The 19,713-nt window shown below is 41.6% G+C and overlaps 2 protein-coding genes across 2 annotated transcripts in view; both read left to right on the forward strand.

The window, feature by feature from the left end:
• Positions 1 to 5,776: 5,776 nt before the first annotated feature.
• rbm44 (RNA binding motif protein 44) lies at positions 5,777 to 13,709 on the forward strand (the record flags this gene model as incomplete). Its single annotated transcript, XM_083921128.1, has 18 exons — positions 5,777 to 5,788; positions 7,472 to 7,625; positions 7,780 to 7,807; positions 7,898 to 8,004; positions 9,101 to 9,318; positions 9,396 to 9,430; positions 9,559 to 9,659; positions 9,753 to 9,846; positions 9,933 to 10,497; positions 10,570 to 10,610; positions 10,712 to 10,817; positions 10,895 to 10,929; positions 11,029 to 11,095; positions 11,390 to 11,513; positions 11,599 to 11,855; positions 12,853 to 12,926; positions 13,011 to 13,197; positions 13,338 to 13,709. 18 exons carry the CDS (start codon positions 5,777 to 5,779, stop codon positions 13,629 to 13,631), a joined length of 2,499 nt encoding a protein of 832 aa, XP_083777254.1. The 3' UTR covers positions 13,632 to 13,709.
• A 944-nt stretch (positions 13,710 to 14,653) lies between these two features.
• Positions 14,654 to 19,713, forward strand: part of itgb5 (integrin, beta 5) — a 42,456-nt gene continuing 37,396 nt past the window's right edge. The window contains exon 1 of the mRNA XM_083921834.1: positions 14,654 to 15,103. Coding sequence (XP_083777960.1) covers positions 15,025 to 15,103 — 79 coding nt within the window. The 5' untranslated portion in view covers positions 14,654 to 15,024. The remainder of the gene's footprint in view (positions 15,104 to 19,713) is intronic.

The following is a 19,713-nucleotide window of genomic DNA, read 5'->3' on the forward strand; positions in this document are numbered from 1 at the left end:
ATGTATTTCTGTATTTATATAAATATATAATTATATATTTATATAATTATATATTTATGTATTTATATAAATATGTAATTATGTATTTATATATTTAGAGTCATGCTGCTGGAAAGGGAACAGAACAGAACTTCACATTCTTAAAAATAAACATGAATAAACATTAAAATGAATTTAAATCAATACATAAATACATGGAATTGATTTAAGTGTATATATTTAAATGTTAATACATTTTAAAAGGAAACCCTTCACATCAGACTACTACACTTTCAGCCGCTCTGCAGAGAAGAGAAATTATTTTATAAATATAAATATATAAACATATAAACATGTGTTTTAAACCACGTCAGTGATGTTTCTGATTCATTCATTCACATGAATGAGTTTGGTGAAAGATGAACTGGTTTCTGGCTCATATTTGTTTTTTCTATCGGACGATAACGTGAATATAACACGATGATCACACACGATGATCACACACGATGATCACGATGATTCTCTGTAAATAATAACATCACACATGATCACGATGATTCACTGTAAATAATAACATCACACGACGATCACGATGATTCACTGTAAATAATAACATCACACGACGATCACGATGATTCACTGTAAATAATAACATCACACGACGATCACGATGATTCACTGTAAATAACAACATCACACGACGATCACGATGATTCACTGTAAATAATAACATCACACGACGATCACGATGATTCACTGTAAATAATAACATCACACGACGATCACGATGATTCACTGTAAATAATAACATCACACGATGATCACGATGATTCACTGTAAATATCAACATCACACGACGATCACGATGATTCACTGTAAATAACAACATCACACGACGATCACGATGATTCACTGTAAATAATAACATCACACGATGATCACGATGATTCACTGTAAATATCAACATCACACGACGATCACGATGATTCACTGTAAATATCAACATCACACATGATCACGATGATTCACTGTAAATAATAACATCACACGATGATCACGATGATTCACTGTAAATATCAACATCACACATGATCACGATGATTCACTGTAAATAATAACATCACACGACGATCACGATGATTCACTGTAAATATCAACATCACACGACGATCACGATGATTCACTGTAAATAACAACATCACACGATGATTCACTGTAAATAATAACATCACACGACGATCACGATGATTCACTGTAAATAATAACATCACACGACGATCACGATGATTCACTGTAAATATCAACATCACACGACGATCACGATGATTCACTGTAAATAACAACATCACACGATGATTCACTGTAAATAACAACATCACACGATGATCACGATGATTCACTGTAAATAATAACATAACACGACGATCACGATGATTCACTGTAAATAATAACATAACACGACGATCACGATGATTCACTGTAAATAATAAAAATGATTTCCCCGGATTATTTAAGTATTTCTGATTCTGATTAAAAATGATTAATTTGTGTAAATGACGCATTTTGTCACTCTGTACGATGGAAACCTCTGGGTCAGGCTAACTGTCAGGCTAACTGTCAGGCTAACTGTCAGGCTAACTGTCAGGCTAACTATCAGGCTAACTGTCAGGCTAACTATCAGGCTAACTGTCAGGCTAACTATCAGGTTAACTGTCAGGCTAACTGTCAGGCTAACTATCAGGCTAACTGTCAGGCTATCAGGCTAACTGTCAGACTAACTATCACACTATCAGGCTAACTATCAGGCTAACTGTCAGACTAACTGTCAGGCTAACTATCAGGGTAACTATCAGACTGTCAGGCTAACTGTCAGACTAACTATCAGACTAACTATCAGACTAACTATCACACTATCAGGCTAACTGTCAGACTAACTGTCAGGGTAACTATCAGACTGTCAGGCTAACTGTCAGACTAACTGTCAGGGTAACTATCAGGGTAACTGTCAGGCTATCTACCAGGCTAACTGTCAGGCTAATTGTCAGGCTAACAGTCAGACTAACTATCAGGCTAACTGTCAGACTAACTGTCAGGCTAACTATCAGACTAACTATCAGGCTAACTGTCAGGCTAACTGTCAGACTATCAGACTAACTGTCAGTCTAACTATCAGACTATCAGTCTAACTGTCAGGCTAACTGTCAGTCTAACTGTCAGGCTAACTGTCAGACTAACTATCAGACTAACTGTCAGGCTATCATGCTAACTGTCAGGCTAGTTATCAGACAATCAGGGTAACTATCAGGCTAACTGACTAACTATCAGGCTAACTGTCAGGCTAACTGTCAGGCTAATTGTCAGGCTAACAGTCAGGCTAACTATCAGACTAACTATCAGGCTAACTGTCAGACTAACTGTCAGGCTAACTATCAGGCTAACTGTCAGACTAACTGTCAGGCTAACTATCAGACTAACTATTAGGCTAACTGTCAGGCTAACTGTCAGACTATCAGACTAACTGTCAGTCTAACTATCAGGCTAACTATCAGACTATCAGGCTAACTGTCAGGCTAACTATCAGGCTAACTGTCAGTCTAACTATCAGCCTAACTCTTAGACTAACTATCAGGCTAACAGGCTAACTATCAGACTAACTATCAGGCTAACTGTCAGACTAACTATCAGACTATCAGGCTAACAGTCAGGCTAACTATCAGACTATCAGGCTAACTGTCAAGCTAACTATCAGGCTAACTATCAGATTAACACTCAGGCTAACTGTCAGACTAACTATCAGACTATCAGGCTAACTGTCAGGCTAACTATCAGACTATCAGGCTAACTGTCAGGCTAACTATCAGGCTAACTGTCAGTCTAACTATCAGCCTAACTCTTAGACTAACTGTCAGGCTAACTATCAGACTATCAGGCTAACTGTCAGGCTAACTATCAGGCTAACTGTCAGTCTAACTATCAGCCTAACTCTTAGACTAACTATCAGGCTAACAGGCTAACTATCAGACTAACTATCAGGCTAACTGTCTGACTAACTATCAGACTATCAGGCTAACTATCAGACTATCAGGCTAACTATCAGGCTAACTATCAGATTAACACTCAGGCTAACTATCAGGCTAACTATCAGATTAACACTCAGGCTAACTGTCAGGCTAACTGTCCGGCTAACTAACTGGTGCTACTTTAGCCTCCTGTAGCTGAATGTGGGGACTAACCAGTTGGCAGGTCAGAGCTTTATTTTTAATATTTAATAATGAATTATTAAACTTCTCGGACTCTTGTGGAATAAAATCCTGTAACTTTAAACATTTACGAGTTTAACTTTAAATTACAGAAACTCTGTTGTTGGAACTACTTTCACTAGAAAGTAGTACCGGGACCGTTGGCGGTGCTGCGGCTGCTCTGGAAACACGACACACTGGTTTCCAATCAGTTTAATGAGCGGATGAGTCCGCGGTGATGAGTCCGCGGTGATGAGGCCGCGGTGATGAGTCCGCGGTGATGAGTCCGCCGTGATGAGTCCGCGGTGATGAGTCCGCCGTGATGAGGCCGCGGTGATGAGGCCGCCGTGATGAGTCCGCCGTGACCGTTAATTAGCCGTTAGCAAGAGCGACGCTCGAGCTCAAGTCCGTCCACGGTTTTCCGTTAAACACTCAAACTAAAGACGTTTAAATGCAGCAGGTGAGTTTAACATTAACGTTTAAGTGTTATTTTATTAAATATTCAAACTAAAGACGTTTAAGTGCAGATGGTGAGTTTAACATTAAAGAGTTATTTTATTAAATATTCAAACTAAAGACGTTTAAGTGCAGCAGGTGAGTTTAACATTAAAGAGTTATTTTATTAAATATTCAAACTAAAGACGTTTAAGTGCAGCAGGTGAGTTTAACGTTAAAGAGTTATTTTATTAAATATTCAAACTAAAGACGTTTAAATGCAGCAGGTGAGTTTAACGTTAAAGAGTTATTTTATTAAATATTCAAACTAAAGACGTTTAAGTGCAGCAGGTGAGTTTAACGTTAACGTTTAAATGTTGTTTTGTTTAAATTTCCCGCGCTTTTCCCGGTCTCACTCGTGTGTTTCAGCTTCGGTGAATCCGCTTAAAGTCCTGTCATAAAACACCACAGATTTAATTTAATAAATCTGTATTTATATAATATTTATGTGTTTTAACGGAAGTGTGACTGAAATCAATCCATGAAAAATAATTAAAATAAAGTTTATGGCTGTTCTTCACGTGTTCAGAGTGAGTTTTCAACATTAGATGATCTCATGTAATTAATTAATTAATACATTTCTTGTGTTTTTATATATTCATATAATTCATTTATATATTTTTTTAATATATTATATAATTAAGGGGGACTCGATAAATAGGAACACTACACAAGAATAAATACATTTAGAAACTGGAACACTGAGATTATTGGGTCAGATTAAAAGACTGTGGAGCCAAAGTAAGTGACTTCCCCCTTTCTGTAGAAGAAGCTTCCTTACGTAAGGTAACGTAACGCAAGGTGAGGTGACGTAGCGTACCATAAAGTAAGGTAACGTAAGGTGAGGTAATGTAGCGTACCATAAAGTAAGGTAACGTAAGGTGAGGTAACGTAACGTAAGGTGAGGTAATGTAGCGTACCATAAAGTAAGGTAACGTAAGGTGAGGTAATGTAGCGTACCATAAAGTAAGGTAACGTAAGGTGAGGTAATGTAGCGTACCATAAAGTAAGGTAACGTAAGGTGAGGTAATGTAGCGTACCATAAAGTAAGGTAACGTAAGGTGAGGTAATGTAGCGTACCATAACGTAAGGTGAGGTAACGTAGCGTACCATAAAGTAAGGTAACGTAAGGTAAGGTAACGTAAGGTGAGGTAACGTAGCGTACCATAAAGTAAGGTAACGTAAGGTAAGGTAACGTAAGGTGAGGTAATGTAGCGTACCATAACGTAAGGTGAGGTAACGTAGCGTACCATAACGTAAGGTAACGTAAGGTGAGGTAATGTAGCGTACCATAAAGTAAGGTAACGTAAGGTAACGTAGCGTACCATAAAGTAAGGTAAGGTGAGGTAACGTAGCGTACCATAACGTAAGGTAACGTAAGGTGAGGTAACGTAGCGTACCATAACGTAAGGTAACGTAAGGTGGGGTAATGTAGCGTACCATAAAGTAAGGTAACGTAAGGTGAGGTAACGTAGCGTACCACAACGTAAGGTAACGTAAGGTGAGGTAACGTAGCGTACGATAAAGTAAGGTAACGTAAGGTGAGGTAATGTAGCGTACCATAAAGTAAGGTAACGTAAGGTGAGGTAATGTAGCGTACCATAAAGTAAGGTAACGTAAGGTGAGGTAACGTAACGTAAGGTGAGGTAATGTAGCGTACCATAAAGTAAGGTAACGTAAGGTGAGGTAATGTAGCGTACCATAAAGTAAGGTAACGTAAGGTGAGGTAATGTAGCGTACCATAAAGTAACGTAAGGTGAGGTAACGTAACGTAAGGTGAGGTAATGTAGCGTACCATAAAGTAAGGTAACGTAGGGTGAGGTAATGTAGCGTACCATAAAGTAAGGTAACGTAAGGTGAGGTAACGTAACGTAAGGTGAGGTAATGTAGCGTACCATAAAGTAAGGTAACGTAAGGTGAGGTAACGTAGCGTACCATAAGTAAGGTAACGTAAGGTGAGGTAACGTAACGTAAGGTGAGGTAATGTAGCGTACCATAAAGTAAGGTAACGTAAGGTGAGGTAATGTAGCGTACCATAACGTAAGGTGAGGTAACGTAACGTGATGTACCGTAAGGTAACGTAACGCAAGGTGAGGTAACGTAGCGTACCATAAGGTAGCGTACCGTAACGTAACATATGGTGCTGTAAGGTAACGTAACATATGGTGCTGTAAGGTAACGTAAAGTAAGGTGACCTAACGTAAGGTAACGAACCGTAACGTACGGTAACGTACCGTAAGGTGACAGTGGACTCTGGAGTGTTAATGTTGTTCTCCCTGTGCTGCGGACACTTTATCCACCTGCTCACTGTGAAGAGTGTGTGACCCTGATAACACTGCTCACTGTGAAGAGTGTGTGTGACCCTGATAACACTGTGAAGAGTGTGTGACCCTGATAACACTGTGAAGAGTGTGTGACCCTGATAACACTGCTCACTGTGAAGAGTGTGTGACCCTGATAACACTGTGAAGAGTGTGTGACCCTGATAACACTGTGAAGAGTGTGTGACCCTGATAACACTGTGAAGAGTGTGTGTGACCCTGATAACACTGTGAAGAGTGTGTGTGACCCTGATAACACTGCTCACTGTGAAGAGTGTGTGTGACCCTGATAACACTGCTAACTGTGAAGAGTGTGTGTGACCCTGATAACACTGCTCACTGTGAAGAGTGTGTGACCCTGATAACACTGCTAACTGTGAAGAGTGTGTGTGACCCTGATAACACTGCTAACTGTGAAGAGTGTGTGTGACCCTGATAACACTGTGGAGTGTGTGTGACCCTGATAACACTGTGAAGCGTGTGTGACCCTGATAACACTGCTCACTGTGAAGAGTGTGTGACCCTGATAACACTGCTCACTGTGAAGAGTGTGTGACCCTGATAACACTGCTCACTGTGAAGAGTGTGTGTGACCCTGATAACACTGTGAAGAGTGTGTGACCCTGATAACACTGCTCACTGTGAAGAGTGTGTGTGACCCTGATAACACTGTGAAGAGTGTGTGTGACCCTGATAACACTGCTCACTGTGAAGAGTGTGTGTGACCCTGATAACACTGTGAAGAGTGTGTGACCCTGATAACACTGCTCACTGTGAAGAGTGTGTGACCCTGATAACACTGTGAAGAGTGTGTGTGACCCTGATAACACTGCTCACTGTGAAGAGTGTGTGACCCTGATAACACTGCTCACTGTGAAGAGTGTGTGACCCTGATAACACTGTGAAGAGTGTGTGTGACCCTGATAACACTGTGAAGAGTGTGTGTGACCCTGATAACACTGTGAAGAGTGTGTGACCCTGATAACACTGTGAAGAGTGTGTGTGACCCTGATAACACTGTGAAGAGTGTGTGTGACCCTGATAACACTGTGAAGAGTGTGTGTGACCCTGATAACACTGTGAAGAGTGTGTGTGACCCTGATAACACTGTGAAGAGTGTGTGACCCTGATAACACTGTGAAGAGTGTGTGACCCTGATAACACTGCTCACTGTGAAGAGTGTGTGTGACCCTGATAACACTGTGAAGAGTGTGTGACCCTGATAACACTGCTCACTGTGAAGAGTGTGTGTGACCCTGATAACACTGTGAAGAGTGTGTGACCCTGATAACACTGCTCACTGTGAAGAGTGTGTGTGACCCTGATAACACTGTGAAGAGTGTGTGACCCTGATAACACTGTGAAGAGTGTGTGACCCTGATAACACTGTGAAGAGTGTGTGTGACCCTGATAATAACGCTGATGTGTCTGTTTCAGACGCCGTGGCCCGGTTGCCCGCTCTCTGCCCCCTACGAGCCTGTGAGGACCCCTGCTCCTCGGGCCCTGTACTCGGAGTACTCGCCCCTGGGCCTGGTGCTGCCCTCCAGGGGCGTCCCCTGCTATCACAACATGGTGGAGAAGCCCAGTCAGAGTGAGTTACTGTTACTGCACAGGACAGAAGTGTGGACTCAACGTCAGCTCAGAGGTGCACATGGATGAGTGTAACACTGATTCTGTGAGTCACACTAATATAACTGTTACACTGAACTCCTTTGTTCCTCTGACTGTGGTTTGTTCTTCAACAGAGGAGCGCAGGAAGCAGTGGCTGGACAGGTGTGCAGCCCCCCCCCCCCCCCACCCGTCTGCATGATAACATGGCCGTGGTGACGCACACGCAGAAACTCCCCTGTGTTCTGTTTACAGGTCGATCTATGATTTGGTGGAAGCTCATAATTTCCTGGCCCTGACGGACCAGAGGCTGCTGGGCTGGTACCTGAGTTTGACTCCAGAGGACAGAACCATCATTCAAGGTGCGTTTGTCTCAAAGGAGCAACGCTTTTATCTCCATCAGTTAAACTCCGTCAAAGTTTCTGTTTACCTCCAAACATAAATGATGGTGTCATGTTTAGAGGTCATGAATGTTTTCAAACTAAAGTCAAACTTCTTCACTTCGTAAATTTATATTGTTTTCATTGATCTTTGTGTGACCAGAGCGCTCAACAGGACGCTAACGCGCTAATACGCTAACACGCTGAGTTAGCCGTGTGCTAACCCTTTAGATCTCCTCTCTGTAAACACTGGAGCTGCTGCTCCTTCACAATAAAAGCACATCAATGTTGTCCAAACTTCAGTCCTTCACAATAAAAGTCCATCAATGTTGTCCAAACTTCAGTCCTTCAAAATAAAAGCCCATCAATGTTGTTCAAACTTCAGTCCTTCACAATAAAAGCACATCAATGTTGTTCAAACTTCAGTCCTTCACAATAAAAGCACATCAATGTTGTCCAAACTTCAGTCCTTCACAACAAAAGTCCATCAATGTTGTCCTAACATCCAGGACCAAACTTCAGTCCTTCACAATAAAAGCCCATGCTTTAACAGCTCCAAAATAAAGCGTAAAGTCTTCTTCATTTCCATTTGAATGTAAACCACCAAACGTTCTGACTGCTTTCTCTCATCAACATCACTTTATTTTACTGATCTGACACAGAAATGTTCATCAACTATGAAATTTACCTGGAGATTCTTCTTAAGTTTGTACATTAATTCCACTTCCACTTCGGTGACGATCGTCAGTAAAAGCACCAGGAAAAGACCTGAAACTGCGTCGGACCAGATCGATCAGGATAGAGATAAAACCAGAGAACGGCGTCCGACTGGAGACACAGTTGTGTTAATTGTCTCACATAAACTAAACCGTGGCTACGCTGGTGTTACGTTACAACGTTAGCGGTTCTCTTTCTCTCAGATGTGTTGTTGATGTTTTTTATACTAGTATTGTTTCAAAGTTGTGTTGATTGAATCTAATCCTAATAGCGTTCCCATCATCGTGTAATTCAGGGACGGTCATTTTGGATTCATTCATTTAAAGGTGATGAGTCACTGACGTGTTTTGGTTTCTCCCAGCTGACGGAGGCTTTAACCAGTTCCTGCACAGACATCCTCTCCTGGAACTGTCTCGGCACCACGTTTATGTCAAGTGTAAGTCTGTTGACCCGCTCGTTCTCTTCTCACAGCTGCACAGAGGAAACGCTGATGTGACCGTTTTATTCACCTGCAGATATCGAAAGTTTCTATCCCACGCAGCCGACGGCGACCCGGAGGAGTTCGACGCCTGTGTCACAGTAAACGACACGTTACATCCAATGATTCGCTGTTTGATCTTTTTCCAGTGACTGATTATTGAAACTGTTGTTGTCAGATGTTCAGCGTCAGGAGCGACGACCTACAGATCCGGTGAGACGCTGAGACGCTGCCAATGACGCTCTTTAAGAGCTAAATGTGTTTTTTATGAGAGAAAACTTTCCTCCTAGAGAAGCTTCACTGTACAGTTGTGTTTGTTCCTCTCGTTCGTCCACATCTAGACTTGGAGATGCTTCACAACAACCTCAGGGAGACTTTGACCCTGCTGGGCTGCAGCACCAGTGGAGACGGGTCCAGAACACGCGGACCGAACCATCAGCAGGTCCACACAGTGACGGTACAAACACTGTTCTCTGTATTTAAACGCTGCTGTGCAAAATGTCCTCAAAAAGATGAATTCCGTATCTGTTTTCAGGGTTCGTCGCATCTGAAGGAGCCACGGCCGTCGTGTCACGTGTGGAGCAGCAGTGCAGCCGTGTCCAGAGGTCCAGCAGCACACATGAGCGTCAGTCCGTCACCGTGAGGATGCAGCCGTTATTTTTCCTCCTCGTCAGTGTGAATGTTACTGTTATGAGAACTTGGTTTCCTGTTCCAGGTCTGAACGGCCCACAGGGGACAGAGACACGTCCTCTCAGTACTACAGCTTCGACAGTATCCACATGGATGATACAGAGCGCTGTGACAGGACGATCATCCAGGAGCGCGTCAGCTCTGCTCTGACCCCGGCTGTGGCAGGCGGTCGTGATCACACGGTCGGTGGTAATGACCGCCCTGCAGGTGACGATGAGGCGGGCTTAAGCTTTGAGAGTCAGAGCGAAAGCTTCCACAGCATCATGGAGAACGATGAGAGCATCCTCGCCTGTGTGACCAGTAAAGTGATGACAGCACATAACAGCGTGGCCCACTCAGGTGCAGTCACCACTGATACTGAAGCACCGACGGACAACTGTGAGACCTTAAAGTCTGATCGGCCCGTCATCCATGGGAACACTGCAGAGAAGAGCACCTCCCCCGTGCCCTGCGTCACCACCTGTGACCATAGGGTGGGCACTGAGCCCACGCTGGTAAAGTCAGCCGGCACTCAGACTGAGGGTCCTGAAACCGCTGACAAGCACGTCATTACTGAGGTCCACATGTCTGATCTGGACTATCTCGCTGAGGTAAGGCTCATCCACAGAGCCATCATTAAAACGCCTCCAGCAGAACGTGACACAACCTCTTTAATGTTTCAGGAGTTCATCAAACTCAAGGCGGCTCAAGAGAAAAGGAGAAGGTGATGTTTCAGATACACACACACACACACACACACAGAGTCTCTGTCACAGTGGGACTCATGCAGCTGCTCTTGACTTGTATTTTCCTTCCTCTCTTTAGTCCAAACATTTCAAGTGTTCTACAGAACCTGGAGTCTGACTGTAATCGGATGAGGGATAAGATCCTGGCAGAGGAGACCACAGGAGCCAGCGTCGTCCGCGCACAGGTGAGACTCCGTAAAGTCTCAACTCCTCAGATGTTTCCCCACAGCTGTGAATGATGCTCTGGTTTTCTTGTTTTCAGGTCGTTGGTGATGTTCTGGATAATGTTCCATCTGGGTAAGTGAGCGCAGACGTGTGTGTGTGTCTAAAGTGACACAGTTTTAAAAGACTTGACTCTCTACACACTTTAATGTTGTCTGTTGTGAACCCAAGCAGCTCCCAGCAGCCTCAGAAGCCTCAGTCACCAGGTGGAGAGAGTGGATGGAGCAGAAACGGCTGCCAGGTACGAGTCCACGCAGAGACTCAAGGAAGAGCACAAACCAAACCAAACCCTGGAGCAGCTCTGTGCTGCCCTGCTGCTGCTCATTGAACCTCATCTGGCCTTTACTTTAAACAGCTTTGGTGTTCAGCTCATTTATGCAGATTTTTTTCTTCAAATGTGGCACTAAAATAGATTTGGGAGTTCAAAGGTCACTGCATGATGACAACATTACACACAAATGTGAAGATTCAACATTTCCTGTTTAAGAGACCATCGTGATGCCTGTGAGAGTCAGTGTCTCCTGTTTATTTCCAGCACAGCCAAAGAAAGGACGAACAGATGAAGATGGAGGACAGAGAAGCCCAGAGAGCTCCTGCCCCTCCTGCCCCCCAGGACGGAGGGGCTATCCAGGAATCACACACGCCAGAAGAAAGGATGAGTAAGCAAAGGCGTGCCTCACATTTCATAAAACCACCTGAGGAGTAGTTTATTAAGTCAAAGCTGTGCCGTTGTCCCTGTGACAGCAGCTGCAGGTAAAGAGCTCAGCACAGGTGAGGCGTGGTACGATGCAGAAGAACACCTGCAGCCTTCAGGAGCTGCTGCTGAGAGGGGACCGGGTCCAACAGGGGAGAGCAGAGGTCAGATCAGGGATCAGCTGCACATGGAGATTATTTCTGACTTCAGTTTGGATCCAATCCCTGATGGTGAGTTTGTTTCAGAGGGTGAGGAGGTGAAGAGCTCAGTCCTCTGTGTGTCCAACCTGCCCAGCAGCGTGACAGAGGTGAGTCATCAGTGTACATGAGGATCGATGCAGCGATGGAGAACTGAACTCTAAAGAACAGAAAACAAAGTCTCTCAGGGTCTCAGATAGAAAGCTGCTGTGTGACAGTATAAGTCCATGGTTTGGTCGCCTGGAGGCAAAGTAGCTCAGTACAGTAGGATTTTCTGTAGCTGCATCACCAGCAGCCACATCAAATCCTACTGTACTGAGCTATTTTCATCATTATGTTGTTTTATTATTATTATTATTATTATTATTATTATCTGGCAGCACAGAGGTCCGGGTGTAATGACGCCTGCCTGGGGTTAAAACAGCCAAACAGAAACAATGAGTTTCAAACCTGCCCTCAGGACAGAGCTGCAGAGCTGCCAATGCATTCATACTGAGTACAATTACAATATCAAAGTCATGACATTTCATTCTCTTTACTCTTCTTTGAGGATGAATGTGTGATTTTATTTTTGTATGTGGTGAAGACAAAGACAAATGTCCACATAAAGATTAGAATTTACACTTTCTGCTGCTGACGACTCAAACATCACCAAACATCACCACCTCAGAGTGAACTCCACAGAAGTGTGTGTGTGTGTGTGTGTGTGTGTGTGTGTGTGTGTGTGTGTGTGTGTGTGTGTGTGTGTGTGTGTGTGTGTGTGTGTGTGTGTGTGTGTGTGTGTGTGTGTGTGTGTGTGTGTGTGTGTGTGTGTGTGTGTGTGTGTGTGTGTGTGTGTGTGTGTGTGTGTGTGTGTGTGTGTGTGTGTGTGTGTGTGTGTGTGTGTGTGTGTGTGTGTGTGTGTGTGTGTGTGTGTGTGTGTGTGTGTGTGACAAACACTGCAGTCACTCACAGGAATCACTCTGACTCAGGGTTAACTCATCGTTTAAAGCTTTGACCTCGTTTGATATGAACTTTTAAAGACAGGAGTAAAGGTGTGTGTGTGTGTGTCCGTCCCCGTCCAGCAGAGGGCGCCGCAGGCTTTAACTCACACTGTGTCTTTGCCAGAGTGACGTGATGCAGTGGTTTGAGAAGCACCCCGTGTGTGAAGTCAGCGTCTGTGCTTTCAGGAGCGACTTCAGGTGAGAACACGTGTTGTTGGTGAAAGTCTTCGTGCAGCTGTGGACGCATGAACGTGAGTGACCGTCTCTGTGGCTGCGCTCTAGAGTCGCCGTGGTGATGATCAGTGGCCCTGCCGAGGCTGCAGCCAGAGAGCTGCACGGCCGCTGCGTTCAAGGCCGTACTCTGCACGTGGAGCACATCAATGGGGCCCCGGGGGCCCCATCCTCCATCAGGGGGCGCGAGGCTTCACCGGACCAGACGCTGACCCACTCCAGCAGCTGTGCAGGAAAGGTGAGAACACGAGCGTCTCCGTGTCCACAGACTGGAGCTTCTCTTCTCTCAGGTCTTCTTCTTCACGCCTCCGCAGCGTAACAATCACCCGTGCAGAAACGTTCCTTAATGCTTCAGGGTTGATTTCCTCCGCTCTGCAGCTGATGAAGCAGCCGCCGCTGAGCTCCAGCGTCATGAAGAGGGCGGTGGTGTGCATCTCGCCCACAGCCAAGGGGACGTGCGTGCCCCAGCACTTTGGCACCATGGGCAGCTTCGACACCCTGATGTCGGAGCTGACGCGGCGCCACCCGGGCGTGGGGCGGCAGAGGATCGTGGACGCTCTGATGGAGCTGAAGGCCGAGCACCGCGGCGCGCTGAGCGGCCTCCCCCTCAGGACCATCAGGGACATGACCTCGGAGCTCCTGACCCGGCCGGCCGGCACCACGGCGCCCTGAGGAGACGACCTGCTCCAGGGTTCCACGGGTTTGATGTTTTTGAAACAAAGGAAGCTGCTCTTCACTTTGTTGTTGTTGTTCTTGAGCGGTTCACCTCCGGCCTCCTTTTTGTTCCACAGGAAAACACTTTCTGCAGTTTCTGATTTCTGGTGTTTATGTTGTTTATGTTGTTTATTCAGCAGCTTTGTTTGTTTCCACGTCCTCTGTAAATAAAAGAGACTCAGAGACTCACACTCGTCTTTACTGATCCTTCGGGGAAAACAAGGAACAAAGGTGTGAAAAATACAGGATAAGAAACAATAAACTGAGTTAATACAGAAGGTAAACAGTAAATAAACAGAGTTAATACAGAAGGTAAACAGTAAATAAACAGAGTTAATACAGAAGGTAAACAGTAAATAAACAGAGTTAAATACAGAAGGTAAACAGTAAATAAACAGAGTTAAATACAGAAGGTAAACAGTAAATAAACAGAGTTAATACAGAAGGTAAACAGTAAATAAACAGAGTTAAATACAGAAGGTAAACAGTAAATAAACTGAGTTAAATACAGAAGGTAAACAGTAAATAAACAGAGTTAAATTATTGCACTTAAGTGTCCAGATCTGTTTGTTTATGTATAAAGATCCATTTTTAGTTTTGCATCTGTGTTCAGTGGGTTTGAGTGTTTTATTTCTGCAGCTCTGTGGATGTTCTCATGGGTCCAGGTCATTTATCATTATCTCTTATCTCAGCAGCTTTCTGTGAGTGGGACCCCGGTCCTCTGGGACCCCGGTCCTCTGGTCCCCTGGTCCTCTGGGACCCCGGGACCCTGGTCCTCTGGTCCTCTGGTCCCCTGGTCCTCTGGTCCCCCTGTCAGCGGAGCCTCCATGCAGCGGCGCCTCCGTGCAGCGGAGCCTGTGGCCGCTAGGTGTCCGTCGTCCCCGCGGTGTGCGGCGGTGGAGCAGTGAAGGGTTAACGCGTGCTCCCTGGAGGGGGGGGGGCGGAGCCTCCAGCTGGACTCAAACGGAACAAACCGAAAAGACAACATCGGAATCTGGGAAAGAGTCGCTGCCGCAGCTCTGAGCGCTGTGATTATCGAGCCTCTGGGCTTTTTCGGTCCTCTGCCACTTCCTGTGTGCGCGCCTCTGAAGAGTCCCGGGGTCCGGGCTCATGGAGAAGCGTGCGCGCGGCTGTCAGCTCACCGGGACCGAAGAGTGAAGCTCCAGCACCGAGAGGACGCGTCTGTCTGCACTTTACAACAATGGAGCCCGGGGCGGAGGCGGCGTGAGCCCGTGCGCGGTGGAGGTCTGGGCCCATGAGCAGGACCCAACCGGACCCGGGTCTGGTGCTGAAGGCCTGAAGCTGCGGACACACACACAGGGACGCGGTGATTAACACGCCGACACACACCATGTGGAGCCCGGGGACGTGGCTGAGCAGAGCCGCGCTGTGCTGCGTGATTCTGGAGACACTGCTGCACACGGCGAGAGGTGACACACACACTCACACACACGCATACAGACACACACACATACACCCACACTCACACACACACACACGCATACAGACACACACACACACACACACACACACACACAGAGAGAGGGACACACACACACACACACACGCAGAGACACACACAGACACACACACACACAGAGGGACACACACAGACACACGCATACAGAGAGACACAATTACACAGACACACACACACAGAGGGACACACACAGACACACGCATACAGAGAGACACAATTACACACAGTACAGACAGAGAGGTGACACACAAACAAACTAAGACACACACAGACACAGAAACACAAAAAGACACACTCACACTGCCAGAGGTGACACACACATAAACACACACCTGTGTTTATGTGTGTGTTTACAAAACAGTAAAATAATAATATGTGTATTTGATGAAGCACCTTTTTACAAAGTGACTCACCTGATGAAGTTTAACTGAGTTAAATTAGATCCAGTTAACTTTCTTTGTTATTGTAAAGATCCAGTTAACTTTCTTTGTTATTGTAAAGATCCAGTTAACTTTCTTTGTTATTGTAAAGATCCAGTTAACTTTCTTTGTTGTTGTAAAGATCCAGTTAACTTTCTTTGTTATTGTAAAGATCCAGTTAACTTTCTTTGTTATTGTAAAGATCCAGTTAACTTTCTTTGTTATTGTAAAGATCCAGTTAACTTTCTTTGTTATTGTAAAGATCCAGTTAACTTTCTTTGTTGTTGTAAAGATCCAGTTAACTTTCTTTGTTATTGTAAAGATCCAGTTAACTTTCTTTGTTGTTGTAAAGATCCAGTTAACTTTCTTTGTTATTGTAAAGATCAAGTTAACTTTCTTTGTTATTGTAAAGATCCAGTTAACTTTCTTTGTTGTTGTAAAGATCCAGTTAACTTTCTTTGTTATTGTAAAGATCCAGTTAACTTTCTTTGTTATTGTAAAGATCCAGTTAACTTTCTTTGTTATTGTAAAGATCCAGTTAACTTTCTTTGTTGTTGTAAAGATCCAGTTAACTTTCTTTGTTATTGTAAAGATCCAGTTAACTTTCTTTGTTATTGTAAAGATCCAGTTAACTTTCTTTGTTGTTGTAAAGATCCAGTTAACTTTCTTTGTTATTGTAAAGATCCAGTTAACTTTCTTTGTTATTGTAAAGATCCAGTTAACTTTCTTTGTTATTGTAAAGATCCAGTTAACTTTCTTTGTTATTGTAAAGATCCAGTTAACTTTCTTTGTTATTGTAAAGATCCAGTTAACTTTCTTTGTTATTGTAAAGATCCAGTTAACTTTCTTTGTTATTGTAAAGATCCAGTTAACTTTCTTTGTTACTGTAAAGATCCAGTTAACTTTCTTTGTTATTGTAAAGATCCAGTTAACTTTCTTTGTTGTTGTAAAGATCCAGTTAACTTTCTTTGTTATTGTAAAGATCCAGTTAACTTTCTTTGTTATTGTAAAGATCCAGTTAACTTTCTTTGTTATTGTAAAGATCCAGTTAACTTTCTTTGTTATTGTAAAGATCCAGTTAACTTTCTTTGTTATTGTAAAGATCCAGTTAACTTTCTTTGTTATTGTAAAGATCCAGTTAACTTTCTTTGTTGTTGTAAAGATCCAGTTAACTTCTTTTGTTATTGTAAAGATCCAGTTAACTTTCTTTGTTATTGTAAAGATCCAGTTAACTTTCTTTGTTGTTGTAAAGATCCAGTTAACTTTCTTTGTTGTTGTAAAGATCCAGTTAACTTTCTTTGTTATTGTAAAGATCCAGTTAACTTTCTTTGTTGTTGTAAAGATCCAGTTAACTTTCTTTGTTATTGTAAAGATCCAGTTAACTTTCTTTGTTATTGTAAAGATCCAGTTAACTTTCTTTGTTATTGTAAAGATCCAGTTAACTTTCTTTGTTGTTGTAAAGATCCAGTTAACTTTCTTTGTTGTTGCAAAGATCCAGTTAACTTTCTTTGTTATTGTAAAGATCCAGTTAACTTTCTTTGTTATTGTAAAGATCCAGTTAACTTTCTTTGTTATTGTAAAGATCCAGTTAACTTTCTTTGTTATTGTAAAGATCCAGTTAACTTTCTTTGTTATTGTAAAGATCCAGTTAACTTTCTTTGTTGTTGTAAAGATCCAGTTAACTTCTTTTGTTATTGTAAAGATCCAGTTAACTTTCTTTGTTATTGTAAAGATCCAGTTAACTTTCTTTGTTGTTGTAAAGATCCAGTTAACTTTCTTTGTTGTTGTAAAGATCCAGTTAACTTTCTTTGTTATTGTAAAGATCCAGTTAACTTTCTTTGTTACTGTAAAGATCCAGTTAACTTTCTTTGTTATTGTAAAGATCCAGTTAACTTTCTTTGTTATTGTAAAGATCCAGTTAACTTTCTTTGTTATTGTAAAGATCCAGTTAACTTTCTTTGTTGTTGTAAAGATCCAGTTAACTTTCTTTGTTGTTGCAAAGATCCAGTTAACTTTCTTTGTTATTGTAAAGATCCAGTTAACTTTCTTTGTTATTGTAAAGATCCAGTTAACTTTCTTTGTTATTGTAAAGATCCAGTTAACTTTCTTTGTAGTTGTAAAGATCCAGTTAACTTTCTTTGTTACTGTAAAGATCCAGTTAACTTTCTTTGTTGTTGTAAAGATCCAGTTAACTTTCTTTGTTATTGTAAAGATCCAGTTAACTTTCTTTGTTATTGTAAAGATCCAGTTAACTTTCTTTGTTATTGTAAAGATCCAGTTAACTTTCTTTGTTGTTGTAAAGATCCAGTTAACTTTCTTTGTTATTGTAAAGATCCAGTTAACTTTCTTTGTTATTGTAAAGATCCAGTTAACTTTCTTTGTTGTTGTAAAGATCCAGTTAACTTTCTTTGTTATTGTAAAGATCCAGTTAACTTTCTTTGTTGTTGTAAAGATCCAGTTAACTTTTGTTGTAAAGATCCAGTTAACTTTCTTTGTTGTTGTAAAGATCCAGTTAACTTTCTTTGTTATTGTAAAGATCCAGTTAACTTTCTTTGTTATTGTAAAGATCCAGTTAACTTTCTTTGTTGTTATTGTAAAGATCCAGTTAACTTTCTTTGTTATTGTAAAGATCCAGTTAACTTTCTTTGTTATTGTAAAGATCCAGTTAACTTTCTTTGTTGTTGTAAAGATCCAGTTAACTTTCTTTGTTATTGTAAAGATCCAGTTAACTTTCTTTGTTGTTGTAAAGATCCAGTTAACTTTCTTTGTTATTGTAAAGATCCAGTTAACTTTCTTTGTTGTTGTAAAGATCCAGTTAACTTTCTTTGTTATTGTAAAGATCCAGTTAACTTTCTTTGTTGTTGTAAAGATCCAGTTAACTTTCTTTGTTGTTGTAAAGATCCAGTTAACTTTCTTTGTTATTGTAAAGATCCAGTTAACTTTCTTTGTTGTTGTAAAGATCCAGTTAACTTTCTTTGTTATTGTAAAGATCCAGTTAACTTTCTTTGTTACTGTAAAGATCCAGTTAACTTTCTTTGTTATTGTAAAGATCCAGTTAACTTTCTTTGTTATTGTAAAGATCCAGTTAACTTTCTTTGTTATTGTAAAGATCCAGTTAACTTTCTTTGTTGTTGTAAAGATCCAGTTAACTTTCTTTGTTATTGTAAAGATCCAGTTAACTTTCTTTGTTATTGTAAAGATCCAGTTAACTTTCTTTGTTATTGTAAAGATCCAGTTAACTTTCTTTGTTATTGTAAAGATCCAGTTAACTTTCTTTGTTATTGTAAAGATCCAGTTAACTTTCTTTGTTATTGTAAAGATCCAGTTAACTTTCTTTGTTATTGTAAAGATCCAGTTAACTTTCTTTGTTATTGTAAAGATCCAGTTAACTTTCTTTGTTATTGTAAAGATCCAGTTAACTTTCTTTGTTGTTGTAAAGATCCAGTTAACTTTCTTTGTTGTTGTAAAGATCCAGTTAACTTTCTCTGTTATTGTAAAGATCCAGTTAACTTTCTTTGTTGTTGTAAAGATCCAGTTAACTTTCTTTGTTATTGTAAAGATCCAGTTAACTTTCTTTGTTGTTGTAAAGATCCAGTTAACTTTCTTTGTTGTTGTAAAGATCCAGTTAACTTTCTTTGTTGTTGTAAAGATCCAGTTAACTTTCTTTGTTATTGTAAAGATCCAGTTAACTTTCTTTGTTACTGTAAAGATCCAGTTAACTTTCTTTGTTGTTGTAAAGATCCAGTTAACTTTCTTTGTTGTTGTAAAGATCCAGTTAACTTTCTTTGTTGTTGTAAAGATCCAGTTAACTTTCTTTGTTATTGTAAAGATCCAGTTAACTTTCTTTGTTACTGTAAAGATCCAGTTAACTTTCTTTGTTATTGTAAAGATCCAGTTAACTTTCTTTGTTATTGTAAAGATCCAGTTAACTTTCTTTGTTATTGTAAAGATCCAGTTAACTTTCTTTGTTACTGTAAAGATCCAGTTAACTTTCTTTGTTATTGTAAAGATCCAGTTAACTTTCTTTGTTATTGTAAAGATCCAGTTAACTTTCTTTGTTATTGTAAAGATCCAGTTAACTTTCTTTGTTGTTGTAAAGATCCAGTTAACTTTCTTTGTTATTGTAAAGATCCAGTTAACT

The sequence above is a fragment of the Echiichthys vipera genome (genome assembly GCF_963691815.1).
Source record: "Echiichthys vipera genome assembly, chromosome: 10".
In the NCBI taxonomy this organism is placed as follows: domain Eukaryota; kingdom Metazoa; phylum Chordata; class Actinopteri; order Perciformes; family Trachinidae; genus Echiichthys; species Echiichthys vipera.